Source organism: Mytilus trossulus, chromosome 1 (assembly GCF_036588685.1).
Source record: "Mytilus trossulus isolate FHL-02 chromosome 1, PNRI_Mtr1.1.1.hap1, whole genome shotgun sequence".
Lineage (NCBI taxonomy): Eukaryota > Metazoa > Mollusca > Bivalvia > Mytilida > Mytilidae > Mytilus > Mytilus trossulus.
This window is the reverse complement of record NC_086373.1, coordinates 51,208,378-51,235,528: the sequence shown is the minus strand read 5'-3', so window position 1 is coordinate 51,235,528 and position 27,151 is coordinate 51,208,378. Positions and strand designations below refer to the sequence as shown.

At 31.7% G+C, this 27,151-nt stretch overlaps 1 protein-coding gene across 2 annotated transcripts in view; it reads right to left on the bottom strand.

Moving 5' to 3' along the window:
- Window positions 1-5,524: 5,524 nt before the first annotated feature.
- LOC134726884 (telomeric repeat-binding factor 2-interacting protein 1-like) overlaps window positions 5,525-27,151 on the bottom strand; it is a 40,112-nt gene continuing 18,485 nt past the window's right edge. For both annotated transcript variants that reach the window (XM_063591290.1, XM_063591296.1), the window contains exons 8-10: window positions 11,121-11,170; window positions 9,812-9,917; window positions 5,525-6,137 (exon numbers count right to left, since the gene is read on the bottom strand). In XM_063591290.1, coding sequence (XP_063447360.1) covers window positions 11,162-11,170 — 9 coding nt within the window. In that variant the 3' untranslated portion in view covers window positions 5,525-6,137; window positions 9,812-9,917; window positions 11,121-11,161. The remainder of the gene's footprint in view (window positions 6,138-9,811; window positions 9,918-11,120; window positions 11,171-27,151) is intronic.

The following is a 27,151-nucleotide window of genomic DNA, read 5'->3' as shown; positions in this document are numbered from 1 at the left end:
GAAAGAATATAAATAATTTAAAATATTCAAAATATTCTTTAATGAACCTTATTTTGATTTTTCAGCTGTCAAGTTTTGGACTCCCCTGTTTTCAAACTTGATGCTAAAATTATAAAACCTATGTTTAAATCCATTAAAGAATTTGTTAATGACACACAATTTGGACTTTGATATATAAAACAAATAAATAAGAGACCAAAAGGTTTATTCATCTATTTATTTTCTACTCTACTTTTATTGTTAACCAAGAGAAGAAATGTTTTCATATTTTTGAAACTCTATTTTTAAGATTTGCTAAAATAAAATGGAATAAGATCTGAATAAAATTCATTTCATTTTGAATTTAATTGTCATAATATACCGCTATGAGATTGGATATTTTTATTACATTAATTGAGTTTTAGACATTGTTTGTATGTTTATTGCTTTTTCATTTGTTGAAACAGCAAATAAAATCATAAAACTTATTTGTTGTATTATTTCATGATAGACAATGATTATAGAAATAAAATTGAGAATGGAAATTGGAAATGTGTCAAAGAGACAACAACCCGACCATAGAAAAAACAACAGCAGAAGGTCACCAACAGGTCTTCAATGTAGCGAGAAATTCCTGCACCTGGAGGCGTCCTTCAGCTTGCCCCTAAAGTCAATTTAAGGCAAACTCTCAAGATTTCCTTGAAGGTTTCATTATCCTGTTCGAAACTTCTGAAATGTCCTAGGATATGCATTACCCCAATTGAGGTCTTATACTGTCTTATCTCTGTCTTTGTATCCTTCCATGTTTTCTTCCGTCTATTTGTCCATCAGTCCATTTAATAGTTTCTCAGGAACTAAAAATCTGTCTTTGCATTCATAAATTTTGATAAAAATTATCATACTCTGATTCAGAAATCAACCAAATTGTGTATTGAATTGGTGTTTTGATCACATGTTTTGTACTCTTTAAGTGCTGAGTAAAATATTATGGCCGAGGACTCAGAGCTACCTGAAATAATACCCAGATTAATTTGCATATAGACTAGATTTTGGAAAATCAAACATAGATATCAGGCATTATGTGAGCATTTTATATCTTGTGAAATGTAAAATCATAAAAATACTGAACTCAGAGGAAAATTCAAATGGAATGTCCCAGATCAAATTGCAAAATCGAAAGCTCAAACACATCTGACCAATAGACAACTGTCATATTCCTGACCTGGTACAGGCATTATCTTGAGTAGAAAATGGTGGATTAAACCTGGTGTTATAGTTAGCTTAACCTCTCACTTTTATGACAGTCACATCAAATTCCATTGTATTGAAAACAATGTGGGAATAAAATGTCAAAATTAGGGATACAACAGTCAACATTGTGCATGGTGTGTTGTAATCTTAATCACTTTTAAAACAAACAAATATTTTACAAAGAAGCACAAAAAGGCATATGGACAAAGCACATGAGCCAAAAATGACAAACAAGAATACAAAAATTTACCATTATTAATAAGCACAATAACACAATGATGGAATGTATAAGAACAGAGTCACGTCATATATGTATCAAAGACACATAAAATGGCATATCGACAAAGCAAATTAAAATTGATTTGTTTTCACCTTCATCTCTTATCAACTTTCTGTTTACCGTATACTCATAGCAGGGGTATCATGAGAGAGCAATATCACACAGATCAGGTTGTTCATTCTAAATACTGTTTACTTGATTCTTAGTTATTAAAAAAAGTTAAACAAAGATACTGAAGTCTTTAGGCCAAATTTAAAACGGAGAAGTCCATTGAAATTGAAAAATCAAAAAGATATCAATCAACAGAACAACTGGATAACAGAAAATGGTTGGTTAAACCTGGTTTAAAGCTAGCTGCACCTCTTACTTGTATGTCAATTGTTTATAGTTGCATATGTTGACAAAACTGGTTAAGGAACCCAAACAGACATAATAGATATAAAATGTGGTATGAAACACCTCTTCATAATGGGTTTAATAAGATAGTACTTTGGATCCAGTAGCTAAAACTGTAACCATGTCATGCAGACATGCAACACCACTGACTATAATATTCAAACAAGATAAGATGAACCCAAGAGTTTTCAAGCAATATTTTCCATGATACTTGAATTGTTCAATCTTCTTGCTTTCTGTGGACTACTGTTTGTCATTTCTTCCTTTCTGGGTAAAGATTGCGTGAAATGCCATCAAAACACTACCTTTCATACTAGTAGTTGAAATATAAAGATATTGCAGTAAAGTGTTAACCCATAAAACAATGTATCCAGTCAATGTCAAGCAGTTTATCAATAATATGTTATACTTATATATTCAAGGTACAATGTGACCTGTTTTTAAATTATCATACTTGATGTATGAATCTGTGATAATAAAAAAAAGTTCAACTACAAAATGTACAACCATGATGAAAGGAAGATAACTCCAATTCAAATTTGTAATTTGCCTAGCTAAATACATTTTAAAATTCACAAAATTGTAAAAATGCAACCTTTAACAAGCACTTTGATTCTTTTTGCCATGTTTCTCTTTTCTTCCATTCATGATATTTAGTTAACATTGCCCTATGTACCATTGTGAGTTTTTGCCATTGATAACGGAATGCCACATATTGTCATCATCGTCAACTTTTTCTTCTGAAAATCACACAACCAATTTCACCCAAACATGAACTGAATGATTCTTAATTAGAGTATAAAAAATAGAATAAAGAAAGGAAATGGGGAATGTGTGATAGAGACAACAACCCAACCAAAGAGTAGAAAACAGCCCAAGACCACCAATATGGGTCTTCCACACAGTGGGTGGTAATTCATAGAGTATACAGTTTTTTCCCTGCTAACCAACCAACTTTGTCATGTTTGCTGGGTCACCAGCACAATTTTTAAACTAGATAACCTAATGATGATTATGGCCAAGTTTGATTTTATTTGGCCCAGTAGTTTCAGAGGCCAGGTGAGCTAAAAAAATGTGTTTTTTGTCTATTTCTCTTTTTACTTTTGGCATGTATGTTGAATTTTCCTCAGAGCAATTTATTTTTCTAAACTGGAGGCTCTAAAGAGCTGGTGTGGCTCACCTTGGTCTATGTGAATATTCAACAAAGGACACAGATTGATTAATGACAAAATTGTGTTTTGGTGAAGGTGATTGTAGATCTTATTTTACTGAATATTCTTGCTGCGTACAATTATCCCTATCTATATTGATAGGCCCAGTGGTTTCAGAGGAAAATGTTAGTAAAAATTTACAAATTTATGAAAATTGTTATAAAATTGACTATCAAGGGCTTTAATTGACCATTTTGGTCATGTTGACTTATTTTTAGGTCTTAATTTGCTGTAAATTATTGCTGTTTTTAATTTATCTCTATTTATAATAATATTCAAGATAATAACAAAAAACAGCAAAATTTCCTTAAAATTACCAATTCACGGGCAGCACTCTAACAACCAGTTGTCCAATTCATCTGAAAATTTCTGAGCAAATAGATCTAGACCTCATGAACAATATCAACCCCAATCAGATTTGCTCTTAATGCTTTGGTTTTTGAGTTATAAGCCTTCAGGCCAGGTGAGCTAAAAAAATGTGTTTTTTGTCTGTTTCTCTTTTTACTTTTGGCTTTGTATGTGTATTGATTTTCCCTCCTATTTTGTACAAATATTAGAACAGAATCATACATAAAAATTGTATTTCTTATTTAATTCATCATACATTGTTTACATTGCAACATCTCCCGATTCCTATACATTTTGTCATATTGATTAGTAAAGTAGACCATAAAACATATAAAGAAATTCTTGATCACTAAAATCATAACCCCAGATGATCTTAAACAGACTGATTATCACTGTGCTTAAACGGCCGTGGGTAACTTAAGTTACCCACAGCCCAAGATGGAGCCGCCTGGCTTCGTTTAGGAAGTTTGCTCCTATATAATTACAATACCATGAAAACAAAAGAAATTTTCAGTAATTAAAAAGTTTTATAAATCTTTTAGGGAAACTCTGCAATGTAAAACGTGGTTTGTTACTACAAAATAAACGATTACAGCACGATTTTCAAAAACACTTATGATGTCCGTAACTTCAAAACAACTTGTCCGTAACTTTTTTCCTTATACCAATAGGGATGTTCGTAACTTTAGCATGATGCCAGTAACTTTCAAAGAATCTTTATTCATGGATGTAATTATTTAAACAAATAAATGATAAATAACAAAAATGCTGAACTCCTAGGAATATTCAAACGGAAAGTCCTTTATGGAATGGCAAAGCCAAACGCTCAATTTAACACACCAAACGAATGGAAAACAACGGTCATATTCCTGCCTTGGTACAGGCAGCATTAAAAAGTAAAATTATAAAAATACTGAACTCTGAAGAAAATTCAAACAGGAAATTCCCTTATCAAATGAGAAAATCCAAAGCTCAACCGAATGGATAACAACTGCCATTTTCCTGACTTGGTACAGGAATTTTCTTTTGTAGAAAATTCAATGTACGGCAAAATTATTGTATCTTACATTCTATAGCTACTGACTTTATAGATTGCAAGCTGCTTAAGTTTAATATGATAAATGGTTATAAATCTCACCATTTCCAACTGTAGAAATTACATTAATAGTGAACATAGGAAAATCATCCTAGGAGAACAAGTTCAGAGGTCAATCCTTAGCAGAAATAAATAGATGAACCTCTAAAGAAGATATGTATGATATGATACCCGATCTTATTGAATCCCTGAGGTCAATGAAACTTTTAGAAGATTTTAAATCTACCTTTATTACTATAATAAGCTGACACCTGTTTAACAATATAGCCTTCCATCTACTCCTAGATATTGGCATTTTTTTCTCACAATCAACAACACATCACACTACATACAGTGAAGAGACCATACTTTTTTGGCGAACAATTCAGAAATTATTTAAAGGAAAGGACATCATTTGTTTTCCTCGGCTACACAGGCCAAGGACTCGTCAGTGAACAATCTATAAAGCTAGAAGAATGTTAGATAAATTGTGCCGTAACGTCAGATCCTGTTTTATCCCGGGGAACATTTTTTAAGAATTTAACGGAAAATCCGTGACATGCTGGTTTGCTTTTTTCAATTGTTTAGTTTGAAGCATATCGTTATTGTATAAATCTATGTAATAATTAAGGGGTTTCATAGTGTTTATTGTCCTTTAAGTGTTAAAATTGTTAATCTTACAATTTTGAAAATAAAGTTACCCACATCCGAAAATAAAGTTACGGACAGTCTGATTATTTTTGACTTATAAGTTACGGATATCTTATGCATTTTTTAAAAGTTGGCCTTGCGCTAAAAAGAAGTCAAAATTAATAAATTTGTAGCGATGGTAAGTGATTTTTTTATTCAAAAATCCTATCAATATTTTCATAGATCATGAAAAACGTTGCAAAAAGTTGATTTCGTATCAACTATCATCTCAATGAGTTTAGAGTCCGCCATCTTGGGCTGTGGGTAACTTAAGTTACCCACGGCCATTTAAGCACAGTGATTATGAAATAATTTAAATTTAAAAATCTGTGTAGAAATTATATAACAGATAGGGTTCTGGATTCAATAAGATAACAGGAACATTAAAGACCCTCTGAATTTATTAAAATCTGTCTCTTTGCTGCTCCTCACCAGGAACATTAAAGACCCTCTGAATTCATTAAAATCTGTCTCTTTGCTGCTCCTCACCAGGAACATTAAAGACCCTCTGAATTCATTAAAATCTGTCTCTTTGCTGCTCCTCACCAGGAACATTAAAGATCCTCTGAATTCATTAAAATCTGTCTCTTTGCTGCTCCTCACCAGGAACATTAAAGACCCTCTGAATTCATTAAAATCTGTCTCTTCGATGCTCCTCACCAGGAACATTAAAGACCCTCTGAATTCATTAAAATCTGTCTCTTTGCTGCTCCTCACCAGGAACATTAAAGACCCTCTGAATTCATTAAAATCTGTCTCTTTGCTACTCCTCACCAGGAACATTAAAGACCCTCGAGAAAAGCTGCCCTTAATCTGACTCTTGATTCGCCATATTTTGATGTCAGTTTGTCCATACTACTGTTATTTTCTACATGTTTATCATCATCCAATTCCCAAGTTAGTTTACCTGTAATTCAAAAAACATTTTATTAAGGTTGTATACAATAAATACAGCATGTGTAGTTGTAAATGCCAACTTTAAGCTTAAAATGAAAGTCAAAACAACAATATTTTATAAATGAAATTTTCTTTCAACTAACTATCAACTGGAAATCAAATCTATTGGAGGGAAATCTCCTTTATAATAAATATTTTAACAAATTCGAATATTTCGGCAAAAAGCTGTCTCTGCATTTTTAAAAGAAAAGATCTTATTTTGATTTTTGGTGTTTTAAAGCCACTTTTTAGCACCACAATTAGGGACTATTCAGTGGCGGCCAATTTGTTATTGGGTGGAGGTAGCCAGATGCCCTTAAAAAAAGAATACATCACCTATTAGTAGGGTGCCCAGTATCGAAAAAGACGTCTAGTTCACGAGTTTAAGTTTACGGATAACACATGGCCCATAGGCATATTTATATGCAAACTATTAGAAAATCATAATATTTTCCAATCATGAATGTCATGGTAAGCTCCCTTGGTCATGTTTTTCAAATTTTAAGGTTTCTTAGGGTACCCAAAGATACCTCATCATACAGGCCATCTTCAACACGAAAAAAAAAATTATTGCTTTCTGTGTAATTCGTTCAAATGATACTTATCATTTAGCTTAAACATTAAATTTATCATATAACGAAAGCTGATAATATATATAATCTAAGTATAAGTATTTCATGATTTTAGTAAGACTATTATTTTAGCTGAAATTTACCACATTTTGAACGAAAGAAAACTTGTGGTGCGCTACTTTCACGGGATTTTTACTCTGATTACATCAATAAGACATGGTTTATATGTGTGCCAAATATCTTTCGTGTAATGTTCATCGGTAAGAATAAAATAGCAATAATTGAATAAATTGAATTTAAAACACAAATTTAGTGATAATTCTGCCTTGATTCAAACACGCCTTTTGTGGTGCCGTTATCGTTTTGTAGCTTACACTATCAGGTCATTAACTAGGACAATTGTCACTAACTTCATTTCTCTTTTTTGCTTATTTTGTATATTTGGAATAGTCCAGTTAGTTTGAAGATCAGTGTTTTGTAATTGGAAATATTTTTTTGCTGGTTTTGGAATAGTCCAGTTAGTTTGAAGATCAGTGTTTTGTAATTGGAAATATTTTTTTGCTGGTTTTTATAACTTTAATTGTTTTTAGATATTTTTGTTTTAATTGTAATATACAAATCAAATCCTTCCTTCACGTTTCAGACCCAGAATATGACCCACATTGATTTCACAGTCCTGTTAAACTATATGCCCATAAAGCCCAAAACCATGTAGGAATGAAATACAATGGGATAAGTGTGTTATATGTTAGGGTTCTTCTACTGAATTGCTTATTTATATCAAGGAATTAGCACAAACAAAAGTTTTATCGAGGCTATGGGAACATGGACAGATTTTAGTTTATTGCATAATGCTTCAGACCTAGATAATCTTTGGACTACAAAATGTTATACCACCATTATTGCTATAAATCTTACACTAGCAGACACACCTGCGGTTATTTTAAAGCTGAATCAAGTTCTTGTTCATGTGTAAAAGTGTTTCAGGTCATATATAGACATGATAGAAGGTTGTCAAATTCCTGACTGGAAAAAAAATCTTTGAGTCAGTGAGAACCAGCAGGCCTTAATCTGATTTCTTGGCAAATCGACTGTGTGGGAATTTTTCGCTCCATTGAAGACCTGTTGGTGACCTTCTGTTGTTGTTTTTTTCTATGGTCGGGTTGTTGTCTCTTTGACACATTCCCCATTTCCACTCTCAATTTTATATCCTAGCAAGCACTTAACTTAATCAGCTCAGAAGAAGTATTCAGGTTTATTAAAGAATTATTTTATATGCCTGATGAAGTAAATACTCGCATGTAAATGTTTTACATGCTATTCATGTAGACAATGAGTTTCAATGTGTAAGGAATCAAGGGTTTGCTAATAATAAAGTCACGACATACAGATTTTCTGATCATATGAGTTCGTTACTTCCCGTCCATGTGTCATACGCATGAGCTAAGGTTTCACACAGGCACTATAACTTGTACACTAGAAATGTGCTGCTTTATACCTGTCCACGAAATATGTAATGTAAAAGTCTCAGGTTTGCCATCTGTAACATTCTACCAGCCGCACATGCTGTAACATGATGCGATACAACGTAACCAGCCATGTTTAGGATCAGTAAGCACACTGTTTTTTAGTTGTGAAGGACAACCCAGATGATTTACCGATTTGTTAAACTTTTCTAAATGTGACATCTATAAATCTTTAGATGCAGCTCAAGATCTTCTTGTTAGTTCAAATGATCTCAAGTCAAAACTAAAAATAGATCATTGTGATCTTAACAAATTGAGCATAAAATTGTCTAAAATTTAAAATTTCTCCCTTGTCAAATTTCCTCCTTCCTCCCACAAAGGGGCGGTTCCAACCACATGTCCCCATTCAAATGCATTGATCGTCCAAAAGAAAGGGGAGTCCCAACCCCCTCCCCCCTGGACCCACTAATGCATGGTTAGTGGGTTTAAACTACAGTAGACCATAGGACGTAGTAGGTAATACTAGCCTTGATCATAATTTTATATTTGCATTTTCTCTTTGCTTGAAATGGAAAATTTTGCTAGTAACTAAGGACGTATGTGGGGTTGCTAATGAAATGTTCATCAAATTGACATCTTCGTCATAGGAAAAAATAGCGATAAACAGATTATCATTGGTCATCTCAACTCGATTGTTTTTCTCGCTTTCGATATACCGGCTCAAGTGAGAAAATCAATCTCATTGAGATGTTCAACAATAATCTATAAATTACTACGGTTAGAAATTGATGAAAACATTTCGTGTACTGACTTTTTGGTGCATTATACTTGATTCACAAGTTAATAAATTCAAGATAACCTTTTACAGTACAAATGCTGTCCATAAGACTTCAGCGGATTCACTATGAATCATGGGATACTGATTTATAAGATTTCAGGGGTAAAGGGAAACTATAAATTCAAATGTCCTACAATATCTATACACTTTTGTGCCAACTCTAGCAAAACCACAGCAAATCAAATATAATCAATGATACAAACTTTTTTCTCAATTCATAAAAATTGGTAGCCACAAAAATAAATGAATTAAGAAATAATTCCTTCGTGTCATGCTCTATGCTCATTTTAACATGGGTAGGCATTATATTTGTCGATATTTTACACTGAGCGTTAGCGAGGTGTAAAATGTGGTCAAATATAATGCCTACCCATGTTAAAATGAGCATAGAGCATGACACGAAGGAATTATTTTGATTCTAATAGGACAAATGCAGTGTTTTTAAAGGTCGAAGCGTACGAAAATACCGTAAAAATGTTTGGCTTTTCTCGTTTCCTTCCCGAGGAGTCTGTGCATTAAATTTCATATTTGATAAGTTTAAAAGCTACGATCAGGGTAAATATATGTTGTTTCTATAAAACTATATAATAAAAGTTTATGCTAGCTGCTTAAATGTATAGATTTAAAAGGATAACGATGGAAATAATGTTAATATACACAGTAAGTTCGTGCGCATGTGTCTACATATTTTTTATGCTCATTAGAACATGGCTTTGTTTACAAAGCGTAATAAGGATGTCATATTAGAATCCACAATAAATTTTCATACTTTTTCCCGATTCTATGAATTGAATGGTTTCCTGTACACAACCATCATGCTGTTGTAGTAGATATAATACTTCTTCTTGTAACAAGCCATATGTCTCGCCAAATATCTGTAAGGAATGAATAATTAAAAAGATAATCATTTCATATAAACTACTGCATATTTGAACTGGTCCTTTTGCCTTCAGAAAATTTGAATTCCTTTAGAAATATCAAATGTTTTGCTAAATACATGTCAATTTCATTAGTGATTAATTGAAATTTTGCTAAATAAATGAAATCAAGATGTTGATGTCATGAATTTAAAACAAAAGGTTATCCAATGAACCATGATTAAGTTGTCAAATTATAATGCTTCCTTATCATAGATAAATATAAAGATCACTTCCAGGACTTACTGTGGATTCATTATTATTTGTTGAATACCAATTTTTGTGGATTTCGTGAATTTCAATGTCCAACAAATTAAAAATGTTACATAGAAATGTATGCAAACTTTGACATTATCAAGAAATCAAATATCCACAAATGGCAAATGTATGATTAGAGGATAAAAGAAATGTTTACAAAAGGTTGTGGAAGGGACTCGAAGCAGACTCCCAACTGTGTTTATAAATATTGATCTTGTCCAAATCATCATTGAGGGGAAATAAGTCAACCTATGATTTCAACTATGTTGACATGTTTTGTTAACGTTTCATAAATGTGCAAAAACAACAAATATTGAGTAATTGGCCCGGTAGCTTTAGAGATAATTTTGAAAATGTGACCTGACTACATCAGATGTGTTTGTTCAGGTTAGGTTCACTAAGTGAAATCATATAATAAACTCACTCATCAGAATTCTCTTGAACTGAATTTTAATGTGCGTATTGTTATTAGTTTACTTTTCTACATTGGCTAGAGGTATAGGGGAGGGTTGAGATCTCACAAACAAATTTAACCCCGCCACATTTTTGAGCCTGTCCCAAGTCAGGAGCCTCTGGACTTTGTTAGTCTTGTATTATTTTAATTTTGGTTTCTTGTGTACAATTTGGAAATTAGTATGACGTTCATTATCACTGAACTAGTATATATTTGTTAAGGGGCCAGCTTAAGGATGCCTCCGGGTGCAGGAATTTCTCGCTACATTGAAGACCTGTTGGTGACCTTCTGCTGTTGTTTTTTTCTTTGGTCGGGTTGTTGTCTCTTTGACACATTCCCCATTTCCATTCTCAATTTTATAAATACCAGGATTGAAATGTTGTAATATATCACATCATAAAAACTATAAATCATAAATTATGATGTAAAGAAGGAAATATTTTACTGACCTTTAATTTGTTCTGTATATCATCAGTAGCTTCATTTATCTTTACCTCATCTGTAAACGAAGCAATATTATAATTCCTGTTTGTAAAATTGAAAGCTTATCCTACTCTTTGCTATAAAGATAAAGTGATGTGGACTATGTACAGTTTTGTTTTGTCACTTTTGTTTTTCCAAGAAAATAACAAAATATACATTTGTACTGGTAGGTTACAAATGTTGCTGATGGGCTTTAAATCATATATAAGGGGTTAACAGATAATTTCAGTCATTTTAACATTCCACTTGATCTTGTATGATGAATTATTTTGTAAATCATAAAGTCTTTGACAGTCATCAAGATTATACCTAAAAACAACAACTGCAGGCTCTAAAGAGCCTGTGTCGCTCACCTTGGTCTATGTGCATATTAAACAAAGGACAAAGATGGAATCATGACAAAATTTTGTTTTGGGGATGGTGATGTGTTCGTAGATATTGGCCCATCCCTGTCGTGCCATATTACTTTACTGAACACTCTTGCTGTTAACACTATACATCTATCTATAATGCACTTTGCACAGAGAAAAACATTTTGTAAAAATTCATCAAAATTTACCAAAAATTTAATTGTTAAAAATTGACTGTAAACATGATAAAGGGCAATAACTACTAAGGGGTCAAATGACCATTTTGGTCATGTTGACTTATTTGTAGATCTTACTTTGCTGAACATTATAGCTGTTTACAGTTTATCTCTATCAGTCAGGGGCATTACTTAAACAAGTAACAATTAAAATTACCTATACAAGTAATGTTGAAAACGAGGCGAACTTAAATATAACTTATATAAGTTATTTTTCTGAATATTATTTTTATAAGTGTCCAAGAATACAGATTTTACTAGCTTTAAATAATTTTCACAGTTATCTGGTTATTTTTCCCTTGATATATAAAAACTAATTCTTCAGAAACACTAATTAACTTTCAATGCACTTATCTTTCATACTGACGCTTCTGGGTCAAAGATTGGTCTCTTGAGACTATCGAATTATCATTTTCCTCTAAAATCTTGAGGGTAGACTGATATAAATAGATAAATACTTGTGAATTAATTAAGACCTGAAGTTATTTATAATTTGTAACCTAAATCAATTACATATGTGCCTTAAATAAGTGTTATTGCTTTTTTTTCAAAAATATAAAAAATAACTTATTCAAGTAATATTTTTGTCATTATTTTCAAAGTAACCCTTTTTCTCTATACTCCTCTCAAATCTGATAAATTGATAAGCCAAAAACTGCTTTTTACCCCTTTGTTCTATTTTTAGCCTTGGTGACCATCTTGGTTGGTTGGCCAGGTCACAAAACACAATTTTTTAACTAGATACCCCACCAATGATGATTGTGGCCAAGTTTGGTTTAATTTGGCCCAGTTGTTTCAGAGGAGAAGATTTTTGTAAAAGATTACTAAGATTTACGAAAAATTGTTAAAAATTTACTATAAAGGGCAATAACCCTAAAGGGGTCAACTGACCATTTTGGTCATGTTGACTTATTTGTAAATCTTACTTTTCTGAGCATTATTGCTGTTGACAGTTTATCTCTATCTATAATAATATTCAAGATAATAACCAAAAACAGCAAACTTCCTTAAAATTACCAATTCAGGGGCAGCAACCCAACAACGGGTAGTCCAATTCATCTGAAAATTTCATGGCAGATAGATCTTGACCTGATTAACAATTTTACCCCCATGGCAGATTTGCTCTAAATGGTTTTTGAGTTATAAGCCAAAAACTGCTTTTTACCCCTATGTTCTATTTTTAGCCTTGGTGGCCATCTTGGTTGGTTGGCCAGGTCACAAAACACAATTTTTTAACTAGATACCCCACCAATGATGATTGTGGCCAAGTTTGATTTAATTTGGCCCAGTTGTTTCAGAGGAGAAGATTTTTGTAAAAGATTACTAAGATTTACGAAAAATTGTTAAAAATTTACTATAAAGGGCAATTACCCTAAAGGGGTCAACTGACCATTTTGGTCATGTTGACTTATTTGTAAATCTTACTTTTCTGAGCATTATTGCTGTTGACAGTTTATCTCTATCTATAATAATATTCAAGATAATAACCAAAAACAGCAAACTTCCTTAAAATTACAAATTCAGGGGCAGCAACCCAACAACGGGTTATCCAATTCATCTGAAAATTTCAAGGCAGATAGATCTTGACCTGATTAACAATTTTACCCCCATGGCAGATTTGCTCTTAATGCTTTGGTTTTTGAGTTATAAGCCAACCAGATGCTCCGCAGGGCGTAGCTTTATACGACCGCAGAGGTTGAACCATAAACGGTTGGGACAAGTATGGACACAACATTCAAGCTGGATTCAGCTCTAAATTTGGATTGTGATTAAAAAGTTGACACAGCATAGGTTTCTGAAACAGAATGAATGTGTTCTAATGAACTTAATTTTTTTGTTTTCTCTTAGAGCAATTCACTATGCTGTTGAATATTAATCCTCTCAAAAAAATGTTTGAAGAAATTTTCTTTTTATTTATGAAATTTCAAATGAGAAAAATTGAACCCAATTTTTTTAATCACATCCCCCTTTCCCTTATTCCAAAACTAATCTCAATTAAAATTTCTAATGGAGTTTGCAACAATAACTACTCATTTAAATACATCATAAAATATTAAGATGTAAAAAAACTGCTTGTTATCACTGAATGGTAAAGATTATTTTAATCTATCAGTTGGCAGCAAAAAGTGAACATACATTGTATATTGTATATAACAAAGATTTAAGTTGATTCTGGACAAAGAAAGATAACTCCAATTAAATAAAATCTTGCTATTGCACAATATTTTGCAATTAGATATTTCTGGCTTACTATTCTGGACAAAGAAAGATAACTCTAATTAAAAATAAAATTTGCTATTTCACAATATTGTGCAATTAGATATTTCTTGACATTGTGCAATACTTTGCAATTGAAAAGACTTGCTATTGCACAATACTTAATATAATAATTTTAGATCCTGATTTGGACCAACTTGAAAACTGGGCCCATAATCAAAAATCTAAGTCCATGTTTGGATTCAGCATATCAAAGAACCCCAAGATTTCAATTTTTGTTAAAATCAAACTAAGTTTAATTTTGGACCCTTTGGACTTTAATGTAGACCAATTTGAAAACAGGACCAAAAATGAAGAATCTACATATACACAGTTAGATTTGGCATATCAAAGAACCCCATTAATTCAATTTTTGATGAAATCAAACAAAGTTTAATTTTGGACCCTGATTTGGACCAACTTGAAAACTGGGCCAATAATCAAGAATTTAAGTACATTTTTAGATTCAGCATATCAAAGAACCCAACCAATTCATTTTTTGTCAAAATCAAACTAAGTTTAATTTTGGACCCTTTGGACCTTAATTTTGACCAATAAGAAAACGGGACCAAAAGTTAAGAATCTACATACACAGTAAGATTTGGCATATCAAAGAACCCAAATTATTAAATTTTGATGAAATCAAACAAAGTTTAATTTTGGACCCTTTGGGCCCCTTATTCCTAAACTGTTGGGACCAAAACTCCCAAAATCAATACCAACCTTCCTTTTATGGTCATAAACCTTGTGTTTAAATTTCATAGATTTATATTTACTTATACTAACGTTATGGTGCGAAAACCAAGAAAAATGCTTATTTGGACCCCTTTTTGGCCCCTAATTCCTAAACTGTTGGGACATAAACTCCCAAAATCAATACCAACCATCCTTTTGTGGTCATTAACATTGTGTTTAAATTTCATAGATTTCTATTTACTTAAACTAAAGTTATTGTGCGAAAACCAAGAATAATGCTTATTTGGGCCCTTTTTTTGCCCCTAATTCCTAAACTGTTGAAACCAAAACTCCCAAAATCAATCCCAACCTTTCTTTTGTGGTCATTAACCTTGTGTCAAAATTTCATAGATTTCTATTAACATAAACTAAAGTTATAGTGCGAAAACCAAGAAAATGCTTATTTGGGCCCTTTTTGGCCCCTAATTCCTAAAATGTTGGGACCAAAACTCCCGAAATCAATACCAACCTTCCGCTTGTGGTCATAAACCTTGTGTTAAAATTTCATAGATTTCTATTCACTTTTACTAAAGTTAGAGTGCGAAAACTAAAAGTATTCGGACGACGACGACGACGCAGACGACGACGCCAACGTGATAGCAATATACGACGAATTTTTTTTCAAATTTTGCGGTCGTATAAAAATCCTTGTATTGCAGTTCCTGAGGAAAATGTGACAAAATTTCTACTTGGCTATCATGTGTAATATGATAAAAGTGTTCAGTAAAGTGGAAGATGTTGAGTGATGAATATGAAAACGCAAATGGATCGGACTAACGGATGAATGGATGGACTGGACTGACGGACAGAAAGAGGTAAAACAGTATACTCTCGAATTTTCAAAGCGGGTTTTAAACAAATCCATACAAGACTAACAAAGGCCCGAGGTTCCTGACTTTGGACAGACGCAGAAACTGCATCAAAAACTACTTTGACCAAAATTTTAACCTGAAGCGGGCACTATCATTTTCTAATAATAATAATGTCCATAGATTATGCAATTGGGATAAATTAACTTTCATTTTGCATTAATATAAGAAAGATCGTATTAATTGAAAAATGTGTACTTAGTTTCTAGTTGATTGGACTTCAACTTTGAACATCAAAACTACTTGAACTAAAATTTCAACCTGAAGCGGAACAGACAGACAGACGAATGAACGGACGAACAAATAAACGGACACACACATGGAGGCACAGACTGAAAATCAAAATGCCATAAGTTGGGGCATAACTATAAATGCCTTTAATACGTAGTATTTCACAACAATCATAATTAAACACATGATCACAAATCACGTTTCTATAATACAAAAAGTGTAATAAATATTTATATGATTATTCATATAACCCTTCATAATACATGTTGTAATAAACAAACTTGGGAGCAATAGAAAGTTGACCAGGTTTTTTTTCAATTGCTAATGTCAACGAAAAAAGCTAACCTAACTATGAAAACTGTTAGTATATTATATTGCCATAAATTAGCAATTATGCTTAACAAACAATAGCATAGTTTATTGTCACTGGTGCAATGAAAGATTTATTGTAAAATACGTATTATTCTATAAGCTGTATTGCTTTTTGGATAAAGTATTATCATTATCGTAACTGCTGATCTTCAAGTAATGATTATTGAAGCAATAGGAATATATGATTCTCAGTGATGTTTTATAGTAGTTTGCCTGTTGTTTTTAATGAGCTGATATATTGGTTTAAAATAACAATATAAATACGTACTACAAAATACACAGGAACTCAGTTTATTTTGAGAGGGCAGAACGGAATAAAGTTTTATAAAGTAGGGAACTTATAGTTAAATTAATCTATATTAATCCTTGCTTAAACACTATCCAGTGCATATAATGAGAAACAATACTGATGTCTTTCTTCAAAACAGAGCTCCTGTCTTTGTTCTATCTGTTATCGAAGGATTAGGAATAATTATCTTGAATACATGCCTACTTCTTGTTTCATGCAAGATTAAAAAGGAAATCAGGAATCAACTACACATATTTTATACATTTCTCGGAGTATCGGACCTATTGAATGGGTCCTTCTTACTGGTGAATTCATTCACATACTTTTATAAAGATTTTTCTCTTTTTCAAAACTACAAGTTCTGTTTCTCAATTGCTGTATCGGCCCAAACCCAGATGTTTATAACTGGATATTTACTTTTATTACTGACATTTGTGAAATTCTTTTCTATCATCACTCCTCTGAAATGTCTAAAATATGTCACACGTGAAATGGCCATTCGTCTATCTTTCGGAGTGTGGATTTTTACTTCGGGACTTGTCATAATTCCATCACTGCTATGGGTACAAAATCAAGTGTATACATTAGGACAAGAATGTGACCTGTACAGTGCATATGGAGACAAATTTGGACAATTTATGACTTTAAGAAAATCAGCCATGGGATTTTTTATTATTTCACTGATTATATTGAACGCGAAGATTGTTATGACTATAATAAAAAGAAACAAAAGGGTAGGAGTTTTTAAAGGTAAACTCGACACTTCCACTTATAAACCTGATACTAAAGGAGTTCTAGGAAGTAGAATGGTTACTGCTTCTTCAGATGTTGGATCTTCAGTTAGTGAACCTCATGTTGTTAACGGAGTTTCCGGAAAGAAAATAGAAACAAGAACTTCCACTGATGAAACTGGTCACAACAAAAAATTGGAGATTAAACCGGACACTGGAGGTAACGTTGATTCTGGTACAAGTAGAATATTCAAAAATGTACTGAATATCTCAATTGTAGTTGATAAGCTAGGTAACAATGGAATTCTGAAGAGCAAACCACATATCAACCAAGTTATGGATGGAAAACAAGATAGAATGTTTAACATGTCTGTTCTAGAGTCGGGTATCAGTGGAGGTCTGACAACAAAAATGGAAACATCCGGTACTCTAGATGAACCTTGTACTAGTCATAAAATATATAACACTAACATCCCAGAAAATGTGTCGTTGCCAAAAAGAAAAATATCAAAGTCACAAGTTAATATAAAAAGTGAGTTGGAAAGTCAAACTATAGAAAAGAGAATAACCAAGGATCACAATCAAAAACTTAAAACAACAACCAAGCAGCGAATGATAGCATCAACGACCTACAATTTTCTGAAGTCGAAAAATTTCAAGGCCTATTTAACAGTTCTCATGCACGTAGGAATTCATCTTCTAAGTGGTATGCCATCATTTGTATTTTTATCTAACAGACAATTACTGTCTTATTATACCAGTAGTAGAAGTATCAGATTCATTTGTGGTATGTGTAGATATTTGGTATCATTAATAGATCCTATTTTGATATTGCTCAGAATACCAGTATTCAGGACAACATTAAAGACATTGTATAGTAAATGTTTACAAAGACAACCCAAATATTTCTGACAATCATGATTATAAATCTATCAATTTATGTCATGGTTAATTTGTGTTTGAAGGGTATTTGGAAATAAAGTATAAGCACTTAAAAGGTAATTGTAACTGGAAATTCAAACAGAATACGAAAAATGTTAATCCTTTCATGATAAATTAAAGTAGGAATTAACTTCATGTTATGTTTAAAATTATTGTGGAAACAAAGTTGAGAAAATCAGAAACTTGGGTATCCCAACCCAGTAGTCAGCACTTATGTGTTGACAAGAGTTATCATTAATATTTTTATAATAATAAATTTATTGTTTACAAACCTTTGAATTTGTTTAATACTAAGGTTTTTCTACCTCAGAAATAAGATTACCGTAGCTGTATTTGGCAAAACTTTAAGGAATTTTTGGTCTTCAAATTTTCTTCAACTTCAAACATTTTTGATTCAAGCGTCACTGATGGGTCTTTTGTAGACGAAACGGTCGTCTGGCGTAATTATAAAATTTTATTCCTTGTATCTATGATGAGTTTATGATGTGTTACATATTTGTTTTTCGTTCATTTTTTTACATAAATAAGGCCGTTAGTTTTCTCTTTGAATTGTTTTACATTGTCTTATCGAGGCCTTTTATAGCTGACTATGAAGTATGGGCTTTGCTCATTGTTGAAGGCCGTACAGTGATCTATAGTTGTTAATGTTTGTGTCATTTTGGTCTTTTGTGGATAGTTGTCGCATTGGCAATCATACCACATCTTCTTTTTTATATTATTTGGAAATCCTAGACAGATATTTTCAATAATATTTAACATCATATCCTTGTAACTTATAACTTGTAGTGTATAATACATTAATGTTTTTATTCATTATAATCCCTTAACTGTACCGAAGTGTAGTTGGTCTTTGTGATTCTGTTCCTTAGTCTTTTTCCTCTGTTAGCACCACCAATCAGCACATGAACCTTATCATCAGTATAACCAAAGTAAAAAGGAGGTACATTTTGGGGCTATATTAATATTTTCCCAAGGTTTTTGTTGGTTGCCTTAATTTCCATTTTTAATTAATAGAATTTGCACTCAATTTTTAATACTTTCATTTTATGACTGTAAAAGCAATGCACAGGGTATATCTTAAACAAGTACTGCAATGTATTACATAAGATTTATTAAATTAAAGTTAAACAAGAATGTGTCCCTAGTACATATATGCCCCATCCGCAATATCATTTTCTATTTTCAGTGGACCATAAAAATGGTGTAAAAACTGTAATCTGGCATTAAAATTAGAAAGATCATATCATAGGGAACTTTTGTATTCATTTTCAAGTTGATTGGACTTCAACTTTATCAAAAACTACCTCAGCCAAAAAGTTTAACCTGAAGCGGGACAGACAGACAGTTATCCCTGTATTGGTAATATAAACCACTAATAGGAGGTTTTAAAAACTGAACTCGTTTCCACAAAAACATGTTGTCTTAAAATGTTAGTCTCTCTTGAGTGCTATATAATCTTTTTAATAGATATAGATATATTTAGGAAGATGTGGTGTGAATGCCAATGACACATGTACAATCTTATGACTGTTTTGATAATCTTGATACAAATAAAATATTTTCTGTATAATATTTGATATTGTTTTATTATACTATAGTTAACTTTACATTGAATTTCATTGTATTTGTTCATTTTATTTTATTTTATTTCAATTAAATATTTGTTCACTGTATATAATATGTATAAGTCTGCTTTTAATTTTATTTTGTTATACTAGTAATTCATTTAAATGTATATTTATTTATTCTATTTGTCTTTCAGTATTAAATTTTATTTTGTTATAATCTAGTTAAGGTGGTACCCAACTCCTTCTCTAATATCTATTCGGCTATTTTAATTTTCTTTAACTTTTGACAAAGTATTTATTTGAACCTTTGACAAAAATATAAAAGTTTCAAAAATTTGAACCAATAATTTTATCAGAAAAATTACACTGATTATAGAGTAGTTTAGCATACACTATGTTTGATCATTGAAAAGCTTTATATTGCCTTAACAACACAACATAATTAAAATGTTAAGCTGATTTTATCTCCCTGTAGTGTTAGGTACCACCTTAAATGTAATTTTATTTTATGCATCTTTTTTTAAAATCTTATTTCATTATAATTAAGTCAATGTTTGTAAATATCTTTTTGCTTTAAATTGCTAATATTATAAAACTAGAGGCTCTAAAGAGCCTGTGTCGCTCACCTTGGTCTATGTGAATATTAAACAAAGGAAGCAGATTGAAAATTGACTACAAAGGTCAATAACTCCTACAGGGGTCAATTGACCATTTCGTTCATGTTGACTTATTTGTAGATCTTACTTTGCTGAACATTATTGCTGTTTACAGTTTACCTATATCTATAATAATATTCAATATAAAACAGCAAAATTTCCTTAAAATTACCAATTCAGGGGCCGCAACCCAAAAACAGGTTGTCCAATTCATCTGAAAATTTCAGGGCAGATAGATCTTGACCTGATTAACAATTTTACTTCATGTCAGATTTTCTCTAAATTATTTGGTTTTTGAGTTATAAGCCAAAAACTGCATTTTACCCCTATGTTCTATTTTTAGCCGTGGCGGCCATCTTGATTTGATGGCCAGGTCACCGGACACATTTTTTAAATAAGAAACCCCAAAGATGATTGTGGCCAAGTTTGGATCAATTTGGCACAGCAGTTTCAGAGAAGAAGATTTTAGTAAAAGATATATAAAATTTACAAAAAATGGTTAAAAATTGACTTTAAAGGTCAATAACTCCTAAAGAGGTCAACTGACCATTTTGATCATGTTGACTTATTTGTAAATCTGACCTTGCTGAACATTATTGCTGTTTACAGTTTACCTATATCTATAATAATATTCAATATAATAACCAAAAACAGCAAAATTTCCTTAAAATTACCAATTCAGGGGCCGCAACCCAAAAACAGGTTGTCCAATTCATCTGAAAATTTCAGGGCAGATAGATCTTAACCTGATTAACAATATTACCCCATGTCAGATTTGCCCTAAATGCTTTGGTTTTTGAGTAATAAGCCAAAAACTGCATTTTACCCCTATGTTCTATTTATAGCCATGGCGGCCATCTTGGTTAGTTGGCGGGGTCACCGGACACAATTTTTAAACTAGATACCCCAATGATGATTGTGGCCAAGTTTCAAATAATTTGGCCCAGCAGTTTCAGAGGAGAAGATTTTTCTAAAAGATTACTAAGATTTACGAAAAATGGTTAAAAATTGACTATAAAGGGCAATAACTCCTAAAGTGGTCAACTGATCATTTTGGTCATGTTGACTTATTTGTAGATCTTACTTTGCTGAACATTATTGCTGTTTACAGTTTATCTCTATCTGAAATAATATTCAAGATAATAACCAAAAACAACAAAATTTCCTTAAAATTACCAATTCAGGGGCAGCAACCTAACAAACGGAATGTCAGATTCATCTGAAAATTTCAGGGCAGATAGATCTTAACCTGATTAACAATATTACCCCATGTCAGATTTGCCCTAAATGCTTTGGTTTTTGAGTAATAAGCCAAAAACTGCATTTTACCCCTATGTTCTATTTATAGCCATGGCGGCCATCTTGGTTAGTTGGCGGGGTCACCGGACACAATTTTTAAACTAGATACCCCAATGATGATTGTGGCCAAGTTTGGTTAAATTTGGCCCAGTAGTTTCAGAGGAGAAGATTTTTGTAAAAGTTAACGCAGGACGACGACGGACGACGACGGACGACGGACGCCAAGTGATGAAAAATTAAGTGAATGTGTCAAATTATTAAATTGTGATAGATTTTATTTAGGTGAGTATTTACTTTTATCTAATTTTAATTTACTTAATAATATAACAAACATACAATGTATTCATGTGTATGTATTTTGTACAATTTATATGGATAAAATATTGATTAAAAATAAAACTGATTATTTCATTTCAACAATGTAATACATATGTCCTTCCAATTTTGTTTTTCACACATTAACACAATGCAACACATTGTAATTAAACATACTATTATAGTACTAATTCATTAAGAATCATGTCAACTTCAGGGATTTAAGCTCTTTCAAAGTGTTAGAAACATTTCAATATAAAAAATATTAAGACAATGTGATTTGACAAAATGAAGATAAATTCAAATTATTCTCATAGTTTGATTCAAAATTATTCTTGACAATGTATATATGATTAAACCAATAAAGTTGTTATAATCTAATTTTCAAGCTAAGTCTGGAACCTTGTCAGTAAGACAATAAGAAGATTTAGTATAATTAGACAAATATCCAACAGAGTTTAAATGATGCTAATTTAAACAACTGCATCTCACCATATTTCGATGGTTTTTTTTATCATAAGGGAATTAGATTGATTGTTGTTTGATTGCTTAATGTACAGTTTTTGGTGGGGTTCATGTTGCTTAGTCTTTATTTTCTATTTTGTGTCATGTTTACTATCATTTGTCTGTTTGTCTTTTTTTCCAATTTTAGCCATGGCGTTGTCAGTTTATTATCAATCGTTGAGTTTGACTATTCCTCTGGTATCTGTGGTCATTTTTATAAATTTCCTGTTTACAAAACTTCTGATTTTTTGAAAAACTAAGGGTTTTCTTATCCCAGGCATACATTACCTTAGCTGTATTTGGCACAACCTTTTGGAATTTTGGATCCTCAATGCTCTTTAACTTTGTAATTGTTTGGCTTTATACATATTTTGATATGAGCGTCACTGATGAGTCTTATGTAGACGAAACGCGTGTCTGGCGTACTAAATTATAGTCCTGGTACTTCTGATAACTATCTATCCCTCTTTTGGACATATTTCATGAATTTTATCTTCCGTAGTAACATCAATTTAGTGCTGATAATTTCTTGTCAAGGAATTATTTAATACTGACGAACAAGAGTGGACACGCTGAAATATCTCACCTTCTTTGCTAAAAACTAATCAGTGGCAGATCCAGGGGGAGGGTTCTGGGAGTTGGGTTGGGACCCCCCCCCCCTTTTTTAAATGGCTGGATCCGCCCCTGTTGATATTGGGTTGATGGTCCTGAATATGAAGCTTTATTACAACTGTCACATAAACTTAACATTTACCAATAAAACTAAAAATTGTCTAATAAACCATGAAAATGAGGTAAAGGTCAGATGAACCATACCAGGCAGACATGAACAGCTAACAATTCTTCCCCACAACAAATATAGTTGACCTATTGCTTATTGTTTAAAGTCATAATAAACAAGTGACTGGGGAAAAATAATGTTATTCCAATTCTTGAACCAATGCATACAAACATCATAAACTTGTAACATAAATTTGTTTTTTTCCTTTGATGTTTTTATGAAACAATTTGCTTAAAAAGTGTGGCGAGGGAAAACCATGGTATATTATATGCAAATTGATGTTGTACCATACTTTGCTAATTAAATATGCAACTCAACTAGAATCCTAAGGAAAAAAGGCGGAGCTTCAGCCATGGTATAACATATTCATGTTCATGTTATTCCATGGCTGAAGCTCCACCTTCTTTATGAAAGGTATCCGCCCCTAAAATATTTAGGAAACTGTAAAACGTACTAAAAGGTCAAGATCTTCATTTGTTTTCATTTTATAACAACAAAAAGCAATAAATTATGTGTACCACATCTCAAAAAAACTTTTTCAAACTATATCGGATTGTCACAGATTCCCTTAATTTTGGAAACAATTACTAAATGATTCTTCTTTCAGTTTTGAAAAAAAAATGTAAAACTATCTTTTCCTTGCGAAAATTCAATTAAATTTCTATTTAAAAAGGGGGTACCTATAGGCAACGGAATAAATGTCGGCTACAAATATCTGTGATTTTTGCGATCAATTAGGGGTCGTAAACTAGCTACACTTCCTGGATCCGCTACTGTTTAAATACAGTGTTTTATGTATTAAAATTGTGTTCTAATAAATAATCTTATAATCGAATTAATAAAATAACAGAAGAAAAGCAGTTTGTACGAAAACTATACATGTATGAATATGCATTTTTCAATAAGATGAAAATTACGAAAATATGATTAATTTGTATGATACCTTGAAAACAAACAAAAAACAATTCTTTCCGTCGTTAGAATAATTATTTAATCCTTGTCGCTGGAATCCGACTTTTTTGTTTACCGCAATCTGATGACATTATGAAATTACCTGCGCATACAAAAAACTAAACCAGATGCTTCGCAGGGCGTAGCTTTATACGACCGCAGAGGTTGAACCCTGAACGGTTGGGGCAAGTATGGACACAACATTCAAGCTGGATTCAGCTCTAAATTTGGATTGTGATTAAATAGTTGACACAGCATAGGTTTCTGACACAGAATGAATGTGTTCTAATGAACTTAAAATTTTTGTTTTCTCTGAGAGCAATTCACTATGCTGTTCAATATTAATCCTCTCAAAATAATGTTTGAAGAAATTTTCTTTTTATTTATGAAATTTCAAATGAGAAAAATTGAACCCAATTTTTTAATCACATCCCCCTTTCCCTTATTACAAAACTAATCTCAATTAAAATATTCTAATGGAGTTTGCAACAATAACTACTCATTTAAATACATCATAAAATAAACTGTAAATAAAATGTAAAAACACTGCTTGTTATCAATGAATGGTAAAGATTATTTAAATTTATCAGTTGGTAGTAAAAAGTGAATATACATTGTATATTGTATATAACAAAGATTTAAGTTGATTCTGGACAAAGAAAGATAACTCCAATTAAAAAAAATTCTTGCAATAAGATATTTCTTGCTTACTATTTTGGACAAAGAAAGATAACTCTAATTAAAAAAAAATTTGCTATTTCACAATATTGTGAAATTAGATATTTCTTGCCATTGCACAATACTGTGCAATTGAAAAGACTTGCTATTCCACAATACTTAATATAATAATTTTAGATCTTAATTTGGACCAACTTGAAAACTGGGCCCATAATCAAAAATCTAAGTACATGTTTAGATTCAGCATATCAAAGAGGCCCAAGAATTTAATTTTTGTTAAAATCAAACTTAGTTTAATTTTGGACTCTTAATGTAGGCCAATTTGAAAACAGGACCAAAAATGAAGAATCTACATACACAGTTAGATTTGGCATATCAAAGAACCCCATTTATTCAATTTTTGATGAAATCAAAAAGTTTAATTTTGGACCCCGATTTGGGCCAACTTGAAAACTGGGCCAATAATAAAAAATCTAAGTTCATCTTTAGATTCAGCATATCAAAGAACCCCAAGGATTCAATTTTTGTTAAAATCAAACTAAGTTTAATTTTGGACCCTTTGGACCTTAATGTAGACCAATTTGAAAACGGGACCAAAAGTAAAGAATCTACATACACAGTTAGATTCGGCATATCAAAGAACCCCAATTATTCAATTTTGATGAAATCAAACAAAGTTTAATTTTGGACCCTTTGGGCCCCTTTTTCCTAAACTGTTGGGACCAAAACTCCCAAAATCAATACCAACTTTCCTTTTATGGTCATTAACCTTGTGTTTAAATTTCATAGATTTCTATTTACTTATACAGGAACATAATATTATACATGATAGTCAAATTGGATTCACAAGGAAAGCCAGAACTGCAGATCATATGTTTATTTTAAACTGTCTTATTAACAAATACTGTAATTCAAAAGAAGGTTTGCCTGTTTTGTTGATTTTCAGAAGGCTTTTGATACTGTTATACATACAGGGATCAAGATTAAACTACTAGATATTGGGGCTGGGTCTTATTTTTATAACATTATTAAAAGTATGTATGAAATTAGCAAATCATGTGTCAAAATTCAAAATCAAGTAAGTGATTTTTTCCCATTAGATATTGGAGTCAAACAAGGTGACAACCTCAGTCCGAATTTATTCAAGATATTCATAAATGATTTGCCCAGATATTTGTCAGATACTAGAGACCCAGTTAATGTCAATGACAAAGATCTACATTGTTTAATGTATGCTGATGATATTGTTTTATTATCTACATCAGCTGAAGGACTACGAGAAAAGCTGGGAATGCTTGATAAATTTTGCAAAGATTGGTGTCTCAATGTGAATACTAATAAGACAAAGGTGCTGATTTTCAACAAGTAAAACAGATATTCACATTTCAGAATATAAATCTGGAATGTGTTTCAAAATACAAATACCTAGGTTTATATTTAAGCTCATTTGGTTCATTCAGTTATGCTCAAAATGAACTATACAAAAAATCCCTGAAAGCTCATTTCAAATTAAGGAAAGATCTTTTATCACTTAATCCTGATGTTAAAACAAGTATTCATGTTTTTGACCACACTGTAAAACATATTTTATTATATGGTAGCACATATGGGGGATGTTTAATTCTCTTTCCTCTAAATGTAAGAAGGAAGATATATCTTTTGAAAAATTATATTCAGGTTTACCCTGTGAGAAACTTCATATAAAATTTTGTAAATTTATACTTGGGGTACACAAGAAAACAACAAATGCTGCAGTGTTATCTGAACTTGGAAGATTTCCAATATATTTTAATATTATAAAAGGAATGTTATTGTACTGGTATAGATTAGAGAATTTAGGTAATACTTTTCCTCTATTAAAAGAGGCATATACACAATCAAAGACACTACATCACATGAATATAACATCATGGTATGGTTCAATAAATGTTGTTTTTAAAATACTTGGTATTGACTATACAAATGCCATAAATGCTCCATTTTGTGAATCCTTATACAAATTTCAGAAATATATACAAACCAAGCTATCAATATTGTTTATTAGCTGTTGGAAAAAACAAATAGATAAATTTTCAGACAGTAAACTGAAAACCTACCTTTTATATAAAACAAATTTTGGTTTTGAAAAATATCTAACATTGATCAAGAATTTTGAACTTAGAAGAAGTTTTACTAAATTACGTGTATCTTCTCATAGATTACAAATAGAATTAGGTAGATATCAGGGTATTCCC